This window comes from Panthera onca, chromosome C1 (genome assembly GCF_046562875.1).
Source record: "Panthera onca isolate mPanOnc1 chromosome C1, mPanOnc1 haplotype 2, whole genome shotgun sequence".
In the NCBI taxonomy this organism is placed as follows: Eukaryota; Metazoa; Chordata; class Mammalia; order Carnivora; family Felidae; genus Panthera; species Panthera onca.
This window is the reverse complement of record NC_138346.1, coordinates 66,926,331-66,941,989: the sequence shown is the minus strand read 5'-3', so window position 1 is coordinate 66,941,989 and position 15,659 is coordinate 66,926,331. Positions and strand designations below refer to the sequence as shown.

The window sequence follows — 15,659 nt, the reverse complement described above, 5'->3', positions numbered from 1 at the left end:
TTAAGAACACAGAGATTAAATAGGAAGGAAATATTAAATGAGTCACGTTAACCAAGTCCTGGGTGTTCTCCATGGGCTGTGGAGTCAAATCTTGATAAGGTTCACATAGGCCAAGAATTAGTGAAAACAAATCTAAATGACACAAGGTGACAAGATGGGAAAAGTAATGCCTCTTGTTTGTTAATACAGCTTTACCTATCACAGAAGATTGAGTATGTGCTAGGTAATTACGCATTTGAATCTCCTAGAAAATCAGATCTTCACAGAAGAAAGCTGTTTCTGTTAGCAAATAAGAATTAACAAAAATGATAATAGCAATCAGTCAGAGTAACATCCTAGTACAGGACATTACAGAAACATGGAAACAGCTTAACCAAGACACACATAAAGAAATGCCAACAAAGGAAATGCATTGCAGATCACACTGAGAAACAAAACCCAATAAAGGGGGAGGCCCATCTTTGCAAGAACACAGATTTAAGCTCTGAATTATTCAGAAAAATATAATTAGTGGCTTTTAAAAACACAGTTTAGAGACCCACTGTAATAGACTTTAATACATACTTGCTACTGGGTTGTTTCCTCTTCTTGAGGGCAAAGACCAGTCTTCTACCTGTTTTAGAGTAACTTGTTCTACAAATGTTGTGCAAGACGAGCAGACATTTTTAATAAATCTTAACTTGATGAATGAGGCATGTCTTGCAATACGAATAGTACGTGACGCTGGACATCACATGACCACACCTGAGCCAGTGGTTCTTGAAGTTCGCTTTGTTATCAAGTGCTTTGTATTATAAGCATGTTTCCGGAATGAATTATGCTCACAAACCAATGTTTTATTGTATTCAGAGTTTTCCGGTTTGTGATTTTTGGTCAATAATAAATATTTTTATCTAAACGTTGGAATTTTTCCTATGAAGACAAGAGAATGATGTCTGATGTCACCAGAGTATTTTAACTGTGTAATAAATGAACTGTTGTTAAGATAAAGAATAGCATGGGGGCGCCTGGGTGGCGCAGTCGGTTAAGCGTCCGACTTCAGCCAGGTCACGATCTCGCGGTCCGTGAGTTCGAGCCCCGCGTCAGGCTCTGGGCTGACAGCTCGGAGCCTGGAGCCTCTTTCCGATTCTGTGTCTCCCTCTCTCTCTGCCCCTCCCCCGTTCATGCTCTGTCTCTCTCTGTCCCAAAAATAAATAAAAAAAACGTTGAAAAAAAAAATTAAAAAAAAAAAAAAAGATAAAGAATAGCATGGTGATGATTACAATTAATGAAGTTTATGAAGTAACAAATTTAAAAATTAAAGAATCAAAATAGCCTCTATATTTAAAATAAGCCCTTACAGAGCTTCTACATTTATTCCTGTGCTGTTTCTCAGGATATGTTTCTTGCTCCTATTCAGAGAAAAACGTCTGTTTCTAAGTGCTTCTTTATGAAGGAATCTCAGTGTGCTGATATAACAGTGAGAAGTAAAATACTGATTCAGGGTTTACTGATGGATGAAATTCATTTAGAACGGACATATTAATAGAAGCAGAATAGTTATGGGTATAGGAGACATAGCTGTCCACATGAGCTATGATGCAGAAGGTATTGCTTTGGGCATGGGTTCACATGAACTCCTTTGAGGGCCAAGTTTATTGTTTCAGTTGCCCATTGGCGAGAGCCTGCCGGCACTGCCCTCTGCTCCTTGTCTTTTGGATAGCATGCTGACCTGACTGATGACTTCATATCAAGCCCTCATTCTTGGAATGTTCTGTAGAGTGACCATGTTTGGAATCCCAATAGCACAGTGCAGCACAATGTTATTTCCTAGTTCATGGTTTTGCTGGCGCCCAAAAGACAGAGTCGTTATTTCAAGGACACGTTTGCTGATTTAGGTGGCAGTGGCTTCCACTAAGATGCTATCACCTCTGAACAAGGACACATTTATTCCACCATCAGAGCTGTCCATCACAAACCGAGTCTAAAGATAGCTTTCACTGATGAGCCTCTGTAACCTTTGGTCTTTTTCACATCGTACTGGCTAAAAACTCTAACAACTATAGCTCCTTACATTAGGAGGTTAAAAGTTCCAATTAAGTCTTCTGTTACCAGTACATTTAAAAGCCTATCATTTGGATGTCTTCCTTTTTCTTTCCTGTGACTTCTCTAAAGAGAAAAATAAAAGGAAATAATATGACCCACAAACATTTATGGATTACGGGGACATGATGTTTTATACTAGTTTTATTCTTGGGGCACCTGGGTGGCTCGGTCAGTTAAGCTTCCGACTTCGGCTCAGGTCATGATCTCATGGTTCGTGGGCTTGAACCCTGTCTCAGGCTCTGTGCTGACAGCTCAGAGCCTGGAGCCTGCTTCTTATTCTGTGTCTCCCTCTCTGCCCCTTCTGCTGCTCACACTCTATGTCTCTCAAAAATAGGTAAACATTAAAAGAATTATAATAGTTTTATTCTTATCAAGTGTAAAAGTAGGGAGTTGAGCCCCTGCCGATGCTAAGTCTATTTGCTGCTTTGTATTTCTAGATGACCAAGAATGGCACAGTGGAATCTGAAGAAGCTAGCACTCTTACAGTGGATGACATTTCTGATGATGATATTGATTTAGACAACACGGAGGTAGATGAGTACTTCTTTCTACAACCCCTGCCAACAAAAAAACGGAGAGCACTGCTGCGGGCCTCTGGGGTGAAAAAGATTGATGTGGAAGAAAAGCATGAGCTGCGCGCCATCCGTCTATCGAGGGAGGACTGTGGCTGTGACTGCCGAGTGTTCTGTGATCCAGAAACGTGTACCTGCAGCCTGGCAGGCATTAAGTGCCAGGTAAGGACTTGGATTTCAAGGACTCCAAAGATGAGACATTATACACCACCCCCCATGTGACAGACAATGAAGTTTCTCACATATAGAAAAAAACTTTGGGACAAGGCAAGACATATGGTTCAAGGGAGAAAAACTAATTCAGGGACATTTATGGGTATACATAAGATGCTGACACGTATAAAACACAATGTGAGATCGACCGTAGCTAAGTCGATCAGAATTATTTCCTCCTGGATTCATTTATTGCACTAAGCTTCTTGTGGGTTTTCGCAAGCACTCTGATCATGACATCTCTGACATTTGAGTTTGTATTTTCTGATCCAACTATGGGGTATCAAATGGTGGTAGGTGAGAGGCAGCATACATTGGTGGAAAAATTACAAGACTGGGACTTACGAAAACGGAGTTCTACTCCTGGCTCTGCTTTTTGCCAGCTTTGTGAAATTGCCAAGTCAGGTAAACTTTCTGGGCTCGGTTTCCTCGTCTCAAGTGAAAGGGCTGGACTAGATCAGAGTTTGGCAAACTATATAGTTCACAGGCCAAATCGGGCCTGCCACACCTGTTTGTATAAGTAACATTTTAGTGAAGCCTGGTCACTTTGTGTTTCTTTGTTTGTTTTGGTGTTGTCCATGACTGTTTTCATGTTTTTACAGCAACAGTGAATAGTTGCCAGAGACACTTTATGGCCAACAAAGCCTAAGATAATTTATTCTCACCCTTTATTAAAAAGGGGGAAGAGAAAGAAAGAAAGAGGGAGAGAGAGAGAAAGAAAGAGAAGAAAGAAAGAAAAAAAGAAAGAAAGAAGAAAGAAAGGAAGGAAGGAAAGGAAAGAAAGAGAAAGAAAAGAATGGAAGGAGGGGGGAAAGAGTGGGAGAGAGAGGAAGGAAGGAAGAAAAGAAGGAAAGAGGGAGGGAGGAAAGAAGGAAGGAAGGAGGCAAGAAAGGAAAAAAGGAAAGGAAGAAAGGAGGGAAAGAAGAAGGGAAGGGAGGGAAGGAAGGAAAGGAGAGGAGAGGAAAGGAAAGGAAAGAAAAAAGAAGAGAAAAGAAAAGATGCAAAAGAAGACTTTACCAACCCCTGGACTAGATTCTCAAGTTCCCATACATCTATACCATTGATGCCCCATGATTAGTTAGTTGTCTTTATTTTACGAGAAAACTTGGCTTTTTTTGATAAGAACAGCCACTCTGGCAGGCAAAAAGAGAGGATAGTTGTCATCAGCTAAACAGTTGCTTAAGGTGGATTAATAGAGAAGAAATTCATGAGTAAGAAAAAGCTATAGAATCTGGCTCTGACCTCTGCCTCTAGTTTTTACTGAATCCAGGATGACTGCTGGAGCCTGCCTTCTCCTCTGTAGTAAAGGAGATTCCCTGCACCTGGAGAAGGGGCAAGCAGGGCAAATTCTTCTGGGTGCCTGTGCTCTGATCTGCATATAGGTTAATTGGTAATATCTTGGGAGTGCCCTTGGATTGCTGATAACTCCGCCTATCACCTGACTGACGAGTTCGGTCCAGTGACGCTAGCTGAATGCAAACACTTAGGCGGCAGAGTCCAGTGTCTCTCATTCTGGGATATTGATTACATGAACATCCCTTTCCCTCAAGAAGCTTATAGTCTACTGGAGTGGGGAGGAGTGGGGGAAATCCAGGACCTAAATGCATGGGTCCACTAGTCACAGTCATAAATGTGCGTGACTGTCACAGCCCTGCAGTACACATTCGTGCACCATGTACCAAGGATCCAAACAAATGAAAAGAAAAACCAATGAGAACGAATTAGGCTGCGTGATACTAAGTGGTGTCAATCTGGACACCGCAGGCAAAAGAGTTCATTTTATAATAAGCAAAAGAGGAGGGGGGGATGGCTAGTATGGAAAATGTCATATAATTTAGATGATTAAAAATAGCAGGTGGGGATGCAGGGGGGTAAGTTTGTGTAGTTTAAAGTGGGCATGTGAGCCGGCATGCAGTAGAAGTGAAGGGAGCCTGGGGGAAAGAATGGACTTGGAAAAAATGGGAGCAAAAATAATCGGATGGAGAGAAGGGAGGGGAGGAGGGGAGGGGAGAATGGAGAAAGAAGGAAGCACGGGCTGGGTCAATGAACTAAAACTCCACACTTAAACAACCATAGCACATTTGTATCTTGAATATAGGTTTTAAAGCTGTAGGTTAACTGTTACGTTTGAAGTCTTCACTTCCCCTTTGCAAAGTCTCTTTGCAGTCTCATTGTCATTGGTTCCGGCACAAGTGGGATTAAGCAATCCCAGATTCGAAGGGGTTGCCCGGAGGTACCGGATTTTTATTTGGCTTGTAAGAGTTCCGTGGGGCTAATCTGTGTTCTTCCTTCCAAGGTGGATCGAATGTCTTTCCCATGTGGCTGCACTAAAGAAGGATGTAGTAACACAGCAGGTAGAATTGAATTTAATCCTATCCGTGTCCGGACTCACTTTTTGCACACAATAATGAAACTTGAACTGGAGAAAAACCGAGAGCAGCAAATCCCCGCGCTGAACGGCTGCCACGGTGAGATAAGCGCTCCCAGTAGCTCCATGGGCCCCGTCGCGCACTCCGTAGAGTATTCCATCGCGGACAACTTTGAGATTGAAACCGAGCCCCAGGCCGCAGTGCTGCACCTGCAGTCGGCCGAGGAACTAGACTGCCAGGGAGAGGAGGAGGAGGAGGAGGAGGACGGCAGCAGCTTCTGCAGCGGCGTCACCGACTCCAGCACACAGAGCTTGGCCCCCAGCGAGTCAGACGAGGAGGAGGAGGAGGAGGAAGAGGAGGAGGAGGAGGACGACGACGACGACGATGACGACGAGAAGGGGGACAGCTTCGTGGAAGGCTTGGGGACCCATGCGGAAGTCGTGCCTCTTCCTTCCGTCCTCTGCTATTCCGACGGCACGGCGGTTCACGAGAGCCACGCGAAAAACGCTTCTTTTTATGCCAACTCGTCGACCCTGTATTACCAAATAGACAGCCACATTCCAGGAACTCCTAACCAGATCTCCGACAGCTATGCCGAAAGAGATCCTGTTAAGAACGGTACCCTGTCGCTGGTGCCTTACACCATGACCCCGGAGCAATTTGTGGACTATGCCCGGCAAGCGGAAGAGGCCTACGGCCCCTCCCACTACCCCGCCACCAACCCCTCGGTCATCGTGTGCTGCTCCTCTGCGGAGAGTGACGGCGGCGTGCCCTGCAGTAGCTTGTATCCCGAGCACAGGTCCAGTCATCCGCAGGTGGAATTTCACTCGTACTTGAAAGGCCCCTCCCAGGAAGGGTTTGTCTCTACACTGAATGGTGACAGTCACATTGCCGAACACCCCGCTGAAAGTTCTTTGAGCCTGGCGGAGAAAAGCAGATTGCACGAAGAGTGCATCAAATCACCCGTGGTGGAGACCGTCCCTGTTTAGTAGCGTAAATTATTCTAGGACCAACTCTTCTCTTATTTAAAAGCACTGTATTTAATTGGATTTCCTGGGCCCATGGTTGTTTAAACTGAGGACCAAGAAAACCCGGACTGTGGTGAATCTTCCAGACTGTATTTTGTTTTCTCCTTTCAGGCCACACGACTGTGGCGTTGCACAAATACAGTCTCTGTGAGGATTTTAAAAGATTTCAGACTGTTTTGATAGAAAATGCTAATTAAAAAAAAAAAAAAAAAGCATATCTCACAGTTGCCTACCTGTCAAACTGTGTGAAACCTGCCAAGCTGTGTAGATCAGAGCTTCAAGTTCTGGATTATCGGGCCTGTGCAAGATTGTTGACTAAGACTGGGAAATAATAAGATTTAGAGTCCTAATTTTCGATAAATCTGAAGATGACGGTGACTTTTTAATGTAAAAGTAATTACTGTAAGAAAAAGAGTTAATCGTTCCATGTGTATTTTATTTATGGTAGTTAGGAGTCATGTTTTGATGAAAATGAACAGCAGCATGTTCTTTTAAGCTGAAGATGCATAGTTAGCACCACTGAGCATGCCCACATGGATTGCATCTGGAATCCATTCACGTTTTTATGATCATGACTGATCAGATTTGCAAATACTTTCTTAAGGGTGAAATAGGCCTATTTTTGCTATTTTGGACAAATAAATGAGTCTATATGTGCAGGTCCTTACACAGTTTTCTCTAAAGTTAAGAGTTAGGACAATCCTCTGGTGAGGGTCTAGTTCACTGCCCTCCCTCAGTTGACTCCAGAGATGGAGGTGGAAGGAATTGCCTTTCTTTTTAAAACAGCATCATCTTGGTTCTTAGCTTGGACACAGCACCTTTAAACTCTACTCCCCTACATCAAAATGCACTTTAGTGCCCCTTCATGGTACCTTGTGAGGGGTGGGGACTGAGAACTCTTTGAGATGAAAAATTTAGAAAAAAATTTTTTTAATCTGTAACTATTATAAGGTTCATAGAATTAATATAGAGGAATCATCCAATGATAACTTTATGAAGGGAAAATGACCTATTTTCCTTCGCCACTCTGAAGACCTAACTCGGTAAAAGCAGAGGAGGCAGAGGAAACATGGAAGAGACACATCCTCAGCAACCAGCCTTTTCTACAGCGTGATCAATCCATCTCTACAAGATGAGTATGTAAGGAGATTTCCTTTTAGTGACTAGCCGATTGAAGGGGGGGCCTCTACCCAAATACTCAACTAGGCCTTACTTTTCTGAAGCATTTTGATTTCTCTTGCCTGGGACAATTAGCAGAACAGTCCAGAATGCATTGAATACTTCCTAATTACCTCACGTTCTCTTATTAAAGGGGACAGATAGAAATAAAACATGCACTCCCCACCTTTAGATTATCTGCACTTGGTTCGTCGGAGGACTTCTAAGATCCCGTTTTCCTGTACATTAATTTAGGTAACTAAATAGTGTGTTCTACCTTTTTTTTTCCCAATGCAATATGACTATGCTAAATCCGTTTCATATTTTTGACCTTCTGTTGTTACACCGTTTCACATTTTCTGCCTCTTTGAAATGTGGACATGCCTTGCTATTCAGTGACTGCATCGCTAATTCTTATGTCTTTTAGATTTAGATGTTTAGAAATAGGGATATAAATATATTGTAGATCTCGATTCCTTAAAAATTACTATTTTATTTAATTGAACTTAAAAATGTTTGATCTAGAGAAAGTCCTCCAATGGAAAAGTTTCTACTAAAACTTGATTTGGGGAAAACATGTTTACTTGGTAGCTCTTCCAATGTGCAGTTGGCTCCTGCCCTTTCTCTCCCCCACCACAGGGCCAAATGTATAACCGTTCATACTAACATTAAAGGAACTTTGGGTTTGTCCCTACGGAAGTAGCAGTAATGAGGGCAGGGATGTTCCTTTTGAATGATAAGCCCTTTGGGCTAATCAGTTTGAGTTTAGCTCCGATCTCGGTAGTGTATCTCATGTTGTCTACAAAGTTACACTTTTTAGTGCTTGATTTCCAAAATTGTTTCTTTTACCAATACAATCTAAAGAGCACCGGCCCAAAGAAAAATGACAAAAGCCTATTGTTCTTCATGTAGGCATGTGAAAAAAAAAAATCACACGTGCTGTATTTGCTGGACCCTACAAGCCCTTGAAGGATTTACCCGTGAAGCAGTCAGCTTCTTGGAACACAGACTGTGGCAGAATGGGGAAAAAGTGACTCTGGGTGGGGCAAAGGTGAAGGGTAGAATGTCAGTCCAGTTTCTGAAAGGATAGATATTTAATTTAGTACAGCTTTATATTCACTGGAAGGTCGACGCCTACTTGCTTATGTTTGGCTAGGTCTCTGTTTTGTAGCTTCATTTCCAAAAGGATGCTTAACCTTGAAACGGACAAATAAAAAAATCAGAGCTCTCTCCCTATTTTTTCCAATTGGGGTTGAAAGTCACTGTGCACAGAAGGATTAACCTTCCAAGCATGAATTCCATTCCAGATTCACATATATGTATAACCTAACCCCTAAACATCTCCCACAAACTACGTACACAAATTACCTATTAAAACACTCCCTTATAACACAAATGCACACGCACACACGCACATACACACACTCACACAAACACACGCTAGATGTATATCACACCCTGGAGAATGAGAGATTTTAGGCAATGGCCAGTAATGAATGCTGTATGTTTTTCCCATCCTAGAATCTGATTGGGTTTTATGATCTAAAAATAAGGTCTAGAAAAGAGGATGATTTGTAAAGCTATAGTTTGAAAATGTTGGGTCAAAGTTGCGTATAATACTAATGATGGAATCGTTTCATTGTTACTTCCTTTCCCAGAAAAGCTGAGAGAGCACAGTGTTCCATCTGACTTTTTTTTTTCCATTAATAGCCCTTCTATTCAACAAAAACTGCCCACATGCCAGGAGAGCGCTGCCGTTTTTTCTAAGCTTTTTAAAATGGGGATCAAGCTAGATGCAGCCAGTTGGGATACTTAAGATCTTTATACTAAGACACAATGACACCTGACCTTCAGCTGTTGTATTTCCCCCGTAGTATATCTAACCAAATTATTGTCTTTTTTTTTTTGACACACAGCTTTTTAGTTGTTCCCTGCCAATGGCAAAGCTTCGTGCTTTGGTCCTGTTGTTTTAGCATCAGCCCTATACTTTTTATTAGGGCTTAAATCCCAGTTATAATCCTGGCCAGATTGATGTGCAAATCAAGTGGCTGGAGCAGCTTGCCTTTCCTTTGTCATCCTAGGTTTCCTTTGGGAGAAAGAATCACTGAAAGGGATTAACCTAAATTCCCCACCCCCCATCTCTTAGTCCTTGATTATTAAGACATAAGTAAAATTTGTTCGTGTCTTTTGTTAGTTGGGTAATATAGGTACTTTTCAAAAATCAGTCTTTTCTTTGTGATAAAACTATATTTTCCCAGTGCTCCAGCCACATATGAAATGTGAAATTAATATTTATTAGAGTCATAAGATCTTCACAAACATATATGGCCCAGCAATAACCCTTCCCCCCCCCCAAAAAAAAAAACTAGGAGTTATAGAAACATTGGCCACAAAACAATCAAGAAGCAAAGAGATGATAAGTGGTTCTTTATATTTTTGCACTCTAACAGGTGACTTGTAGGCAAAATTCTGGTTGGGTTATCATTAAACAGGAAAATACATCATGATTTATTCCCTAGAAGTTTGATACATCATTGGCTCTTTGATCAAACTTCTGATATTGCACAAATTTATAATCCTTTGGTCTTAATACTTAGAATTTACTAAGTATCAACTCTGTCTTTCAACAAATATTTATAGAATGCTGACTGTTAGAAGAAGTGTTCTAAGTGGTAAAAAGAGGCGGTAAAACACTCCACATTCTAAGAGATCATGATGACGAAGAGGAGTGGCATGAAATAATCAAGCCTCACTGTAATTCTTTTAACGTGTGCTTTTATAATGTGATCTTAGAAAAAGTGAAATCAATTCTTGTCTCATTGTGTGCAAACTGTAACTAAAAGGATACTTCTTTTTCCTAAATTAATGCAACTCACTGGATGATCTTTTTTCCTCTTCCCCTATCCGAAATTTCTGAATTAAATAGACTCAGCTAGAAGAACTGAATCGAATGAAAAAGAGATTTTCAGCTAATTGCTTCTTCGGTGTTAGGTCTCTATAAGTGAGACTAAATTTATACTAGCAAACTCCTACCAGATAGTTTCAAGAGCTGGTTGACTCATACATAAACCAGGAAACATTTCAGGAAAACTTTGAGACAATGATGTGGAACACAATCACTTTTACTTCTATTTATATACAGCTTAAAAAATTAGCAAAACCATAGTTCCAAATTCCAAAGGTATTGCCTTGTATAGCCTGTAGAAAAGAGAGGTCATTCAACCCACCTCACTTGTAGCTGGGGTTACAAAACCATCGCCAGCAGGTGGAAAGTGGACATTCTCAGAAGTCAGAGACTACTTTTCAAAAAGGTACCATGAAGCCGTCCATTTCTCCAGATAGGACTAAAAACGACATCTGTTCCTTATTCTCTCACAGAAGAGTCATTACTGTAGTCAGTGTATAAAATACCAACCTTGAGTGGGAAGTACCTTCTTGCTTTCAAAGGCAAGACTTCACTGTAGTTTGAAACCAGAGCTATGTATTCTTACCACAACCAACATGGGAAGTTTAAAGCCTTAATCACTCTTAGTTCTAACACAAATTTGCAACTTCTGATTACATTATTCTTTCTGAGATCTGCTAACTTGTGCTCAAGTAACTCATATGCCTAAGCCAAATACCACAGCTTTGCACAAATACCACTGCTCAACAGATGTTTTCTGTACCATTAAAGCATTTAATTGACTTAATTTAACTGAATATCAGCAATTTAAAAGCCCACTAAAATTATGAAAGTGTCAGGGCGGGATGAGAATGGAATATAAGCATAATAAATAAGTGGTGGTGTCTCCCAGGAACCATAAAGTTTCAGCAAAGCTGAACAGCTAGAAGTTTAACCAGAAAACTAGATGGCAGATGGCAGCCTGAAACCTAGAAGGGACAGTGACAATGTGGAAACTCAGAGGCCAGTTGGTGTTCATATGGGCTGTCCACCAACCTCATCGATTACGTCTTCCTATCTAAAAATCATTTGATGCTTGCTTTAAAAAATAAAAGCACTGAGCTGTAATATGCTAAAGAAACTATTTTTAAGATTTAGACACATTTTATATTAAAATGACTGACAGACTATTGTCAAAAGTGATGAATATGGAAATAAAAGAGCTCTTTAATATTTTACCTGTCAAATCTGCATATTTAATGTGACTTTTTAAAATAGTCACTTCTAAGTTTCACTTCAACTGCTCTCAGCTTTCATACTAGACCATGAGACCCCCTTCCAACCAACCAGTGAAAGTGGGGGAGGGGGTTCGTTTGTTTTCTTTCTTATCAGAAATTCACATTCAAAAGTTGGTATGACCTGGGTTTTGCCTGGTGAGTGGTCTTGGGGTCAGTCTATCTAACTTGGCGCGCTGCCTGATGGTGGTAATTCAGACAGAATAATTGGAAGCAGGAAGGTGAATACGACCAGATTCAAAGCCTAAAACAGTTCATTCTTTATATGCAATTACTGTAATATAATTAACATATAGCCTGGAGTTTTAGTAAATACAGGTACATGTAGCTTTCATGGAAAATGAAGTAATTTCAAAAATGTAAGTCATATCGTTGACTACTTTCTTTCACTCGTGATAAATACATACAGGGTAAAATTGTTTCTTCTTTGATACTTTATACTTGCTTATAATTCAAGAAAAGCCAACTCTAGTGTGTCATTTTATTTTATCTCATAAGTTTCTGGCAGAACTAAAGTTTCAAGAGAATATGACAGAATTTATTTTGGACAATATTTGCATTGAATGTGCTAATGATGTCATTCCTTTCTTTGGATTACTCACTACCACAGTGATAATCAAATCAGTTCAATAACTCATTTTAGTGACATGTATGAGGCCATTTAAATATTCTAAGATAATGTATATTGATTCAAAGGATTTAGGAAAAGACAAATTTATGGTAGAAATTTGCCTTGCCTGTGTCTAAGTTAATTTATGTGACCTGATTGAATGCTTCTAGTTGTAATTTTGGAATAACTTTTTTGTTAGCTATCCCTTTCCTTCTGCTTTTGGCTTTCTCCTAATATTTTTATCTGACTTGGGAGGATCTTAAAAGTTATTTATCAATGAGTATTTGGAAGGAAACTGATTTAGAAAATATCTCTTTAAAAATTATCCAGGAGCTTCTGTCACCAGAGATCTTTATCAAGTCTTACTGCCATGCTAGGTAAGACCACAAACACCCTTGTCAGGGATGTGGCCACCAAAAATGGTTTTGCTGTTGTCTCTACATGGGAAACCTATTAAAAACTAGGTAGAATTTTTCAACTTTAACATAATTTATCCAATTTTGTTTTGCTTCTCCTTTTTATGTCGGTCACCAGGCTTTTCTTCTTAGCTGCAAAGAAAGCCACCCATCTTTAAAACAAATTCAAAGATCTATATGCCACTTTGAAATTGTATTTAAATATAAAAGGAAAAGAAGGAATAAAATAAAACCAAAATCTGAATTCCCCTAAAGAGGGAAAACCTAAATATCAAAACCTAAGAAATGAATTGCCTGAGGTTATTATTTTTTTAATTAAGTGTTGATCCTCAGATGATGTAATGATACCCAAATAATATCTGAACTTGATAGATTTTACATTTTAGTAGTTGGCACAGTGAATTTTTTTGTGCCATAATCAAATAGCCTCCACTGCCAAAGGTTATGGTCTGAATCTTGATTCATTAGGGACTAGTCATGCTAAATGGGTATCTTAGACTAGTTTAATCTTTTCAAGGATACTCACAATGGCCAACTGCGTCTGAATAATGAAAAGTTTGAGATTCTTGTGTATTCAAATTTTATAGTCCTGAGACTAGAAGAGATCTCCTGAGGTCATCTGGCTCATCCATCTCTCTCCAGGGAGGACTGTCATTCAGGCATGCCCCACAGGATAGATACCCATCTATTCTTAACATCTCTAGGGAAAGCAGTTTCCTTGGCAACACAATCCAGTTCTCTTGGGTTTTTCTCACAATAAGAAAATATCTTGGCCAGTCTTTGTGGGCTAGGCACCTGGCAACAGTTGTGGTGATTTGGGCCATTGTACTGGCAGACTCAAAGGACATTGGGTTTTCCCTTACTTTGATGATTACTGTATTTGATGACTCCATAAGTCTCCCAAGAAATCAGATTTTTAAAAACTACAGATATGAGTATTGAGACAATGCTCAATAATATAACCTGCCTCCAACAAATATGACAGTCATTGTTTTTTCTTTTTATTTTATTTTTATTTTATCTGTGTTCACCATTGCCGTAATGTCAGGACGTAATGTCAAGAAAATGACTATTTCAGATCCCCAGTGACAGACATCAGAGTTAGGACCAAATGACTTGACTTGCTTAATTTTCTGAGAAGTTACAATTACATAAGAGAGCATTTTCTACCTTCTTGCTTCTAAATAAGTACCTTCTTGTTAATCTTTCTTTACCCTAAAATGACAAATGAGAATCTCAAGCTTTTCCACTCCTTCTGGGGAAGATGTGACTAGTTTTGGAGAGTCTGCTGTGGCATAAAATGCCTCCAGAGAATTACTCAGCCACCATTTGATCCCAGCCTTTGTCCCCGTGCTATTTAAACAATAGTTGCCTGCCTTCTCAGGGATCAGCAGAATTCTGAATTAAAAGTTTGTCACCTTGACAAGGCCTGAAATCGAAGGGAGGAGTCTGGGAGGAGGGTGATTTTTTTTTTTTCCTGATTACATCACTTGACCCAAGCACCCAAGCACTGCAGCTTTCAGAGCATCTTCTGTTTGCTCAGAGTTGTTTCCAACTCAGAGTCAGAACTAACTGGAAGATGAGGAGCACTCCTGAAACCAATGTTTCTTTTCTCCATGGGATTTTTTTCAATCCAGATACAGCTGCTTATCTCCCCAACTCGGATGCTCTTGTGAAATGACAGCCACATCAGTGTGGTTGTTCCCCACAAAAACTACTAGGGGAAATAACCCTTTTTGCTTTAAAAAAAAAAAAAAACTATAGAATGTTTATGTAAAGAATGTTGAATAATTTGGCCCATGTTTTAATTGACTCTAGACACCTCTATGGAAATAAGTCTGAGGCGTAGTTTGTGAAACATGTTTCAAAAGTGTTTGATGTAAAATAAATGCTAGACATTTGCAGTACAGACATAGTTTAAAAAATTAAAAACCTGTAGATTACAACTCTGTTCCTAAGAACCTCAGCCTTTATTGTGTCTTAGTAAAGTTGATCTGCTTTCATTTTAGTTTATTGCATTTCTGGTGTAATAGCCTCTTAAGATAGAACTATTAATACATATGTACTGGTTAATGCCTGTTAATGCAGAAAATGGCACTTTGTTATTTCAATGTGTTTCCCTCAGTGTCACAGGGTATATCAATTTGATAGGAAAAGGTCATTTGACATTGGTCAAAAATGCATTTTCCCCATTTAAAATATATATGTATGATTGGTTGCGTAGACAAATGGCACCTTTTGCAGTATCTTTATCTTGATCATAGTCGTAGATGTCAACTGTGTCTCCACTTTCCAGCTGCCATAGAAATTTGGAACATTTGCAAATTCTGGTGAAATCGAGTGAGCTGAATGTAATGGTAGATCAAATAATCCAAAGGACTTGAGTGTTATCCTTCAGTCTGTGTTGAACCATTCGGACATTGGGAATGGTCTTTACACAAGGGAAGTCTTTTGAGAGTGTTTTTTGGTTTGGTTTGGTTTTTTGTTTTTTTGCTGACAAAAAAACAATTTAAAAACTCAGTGAGGTAAACTCACTGTAACATATTTTTTGACATTGTGATTGGTTTTATCTCTTAGTTGATTTCTGTTACGACTTTTACTCAACTTCAACAGTATTTCAATAGACATTTTATTACTGTTATGTCCAATTTAATCACTTAGAAAGGTTGAAAGGGAAAAAAATCAAACAACAGTTCATACATACAATCACTTTACACTAAAATGTCATATTGTGTGTCACACAGTTTCTAGATTGATTTCTCTTGTGTATAAGTTATAACATCAAAGATGCCAAAGGGTATATTAAATAAGCTACAATAATATTCAACAGAACTTAACCTGGACCTTATGTTGTAATAATTTATTCATATTAGATGTAGTCTTCTGTATTTATATTTTCAGTATTTATTATGAATGACATGGAAATTCGTGTATTTATTGTGGCTTTTTATTGCAGTGTGTATATATATATATATATATCACAAATAAGCATTTTTAAGTCTTATCCTTAAGTTTCTTTTATTAGTGGC

The 15,659-nt window shown here is 39.5% G+C and overlaps 1 protein-coding gene across 1 annotated transcript in view; it reads left to right on the top strand.

Moving 5' to 3' along the window:
• CSRNP3 (cysteine and serine rich nuclear protein 3) overlaps window positions 1-14,400 on the top strand; it is a 101,014-nt gene extending 86,614 nt beyond the window's left edge. Inside the window, 2 exon segments of the mRNA XM_060621335.3 lie at window positions 2,523-2,819; window positions 5,167-14,400. Of these exon segments, the coding sequence (XP_060477318.3) occupies window positions 2,523-2,819; window positions 5,167-6,228 (1,359 nt within the window). The 3' untranslated portion in view covers window positions 6,229-14,400.
• The last annotated feature ends 1,259 nt before the right edge of the window (window positions 14,401-15,659 follow it).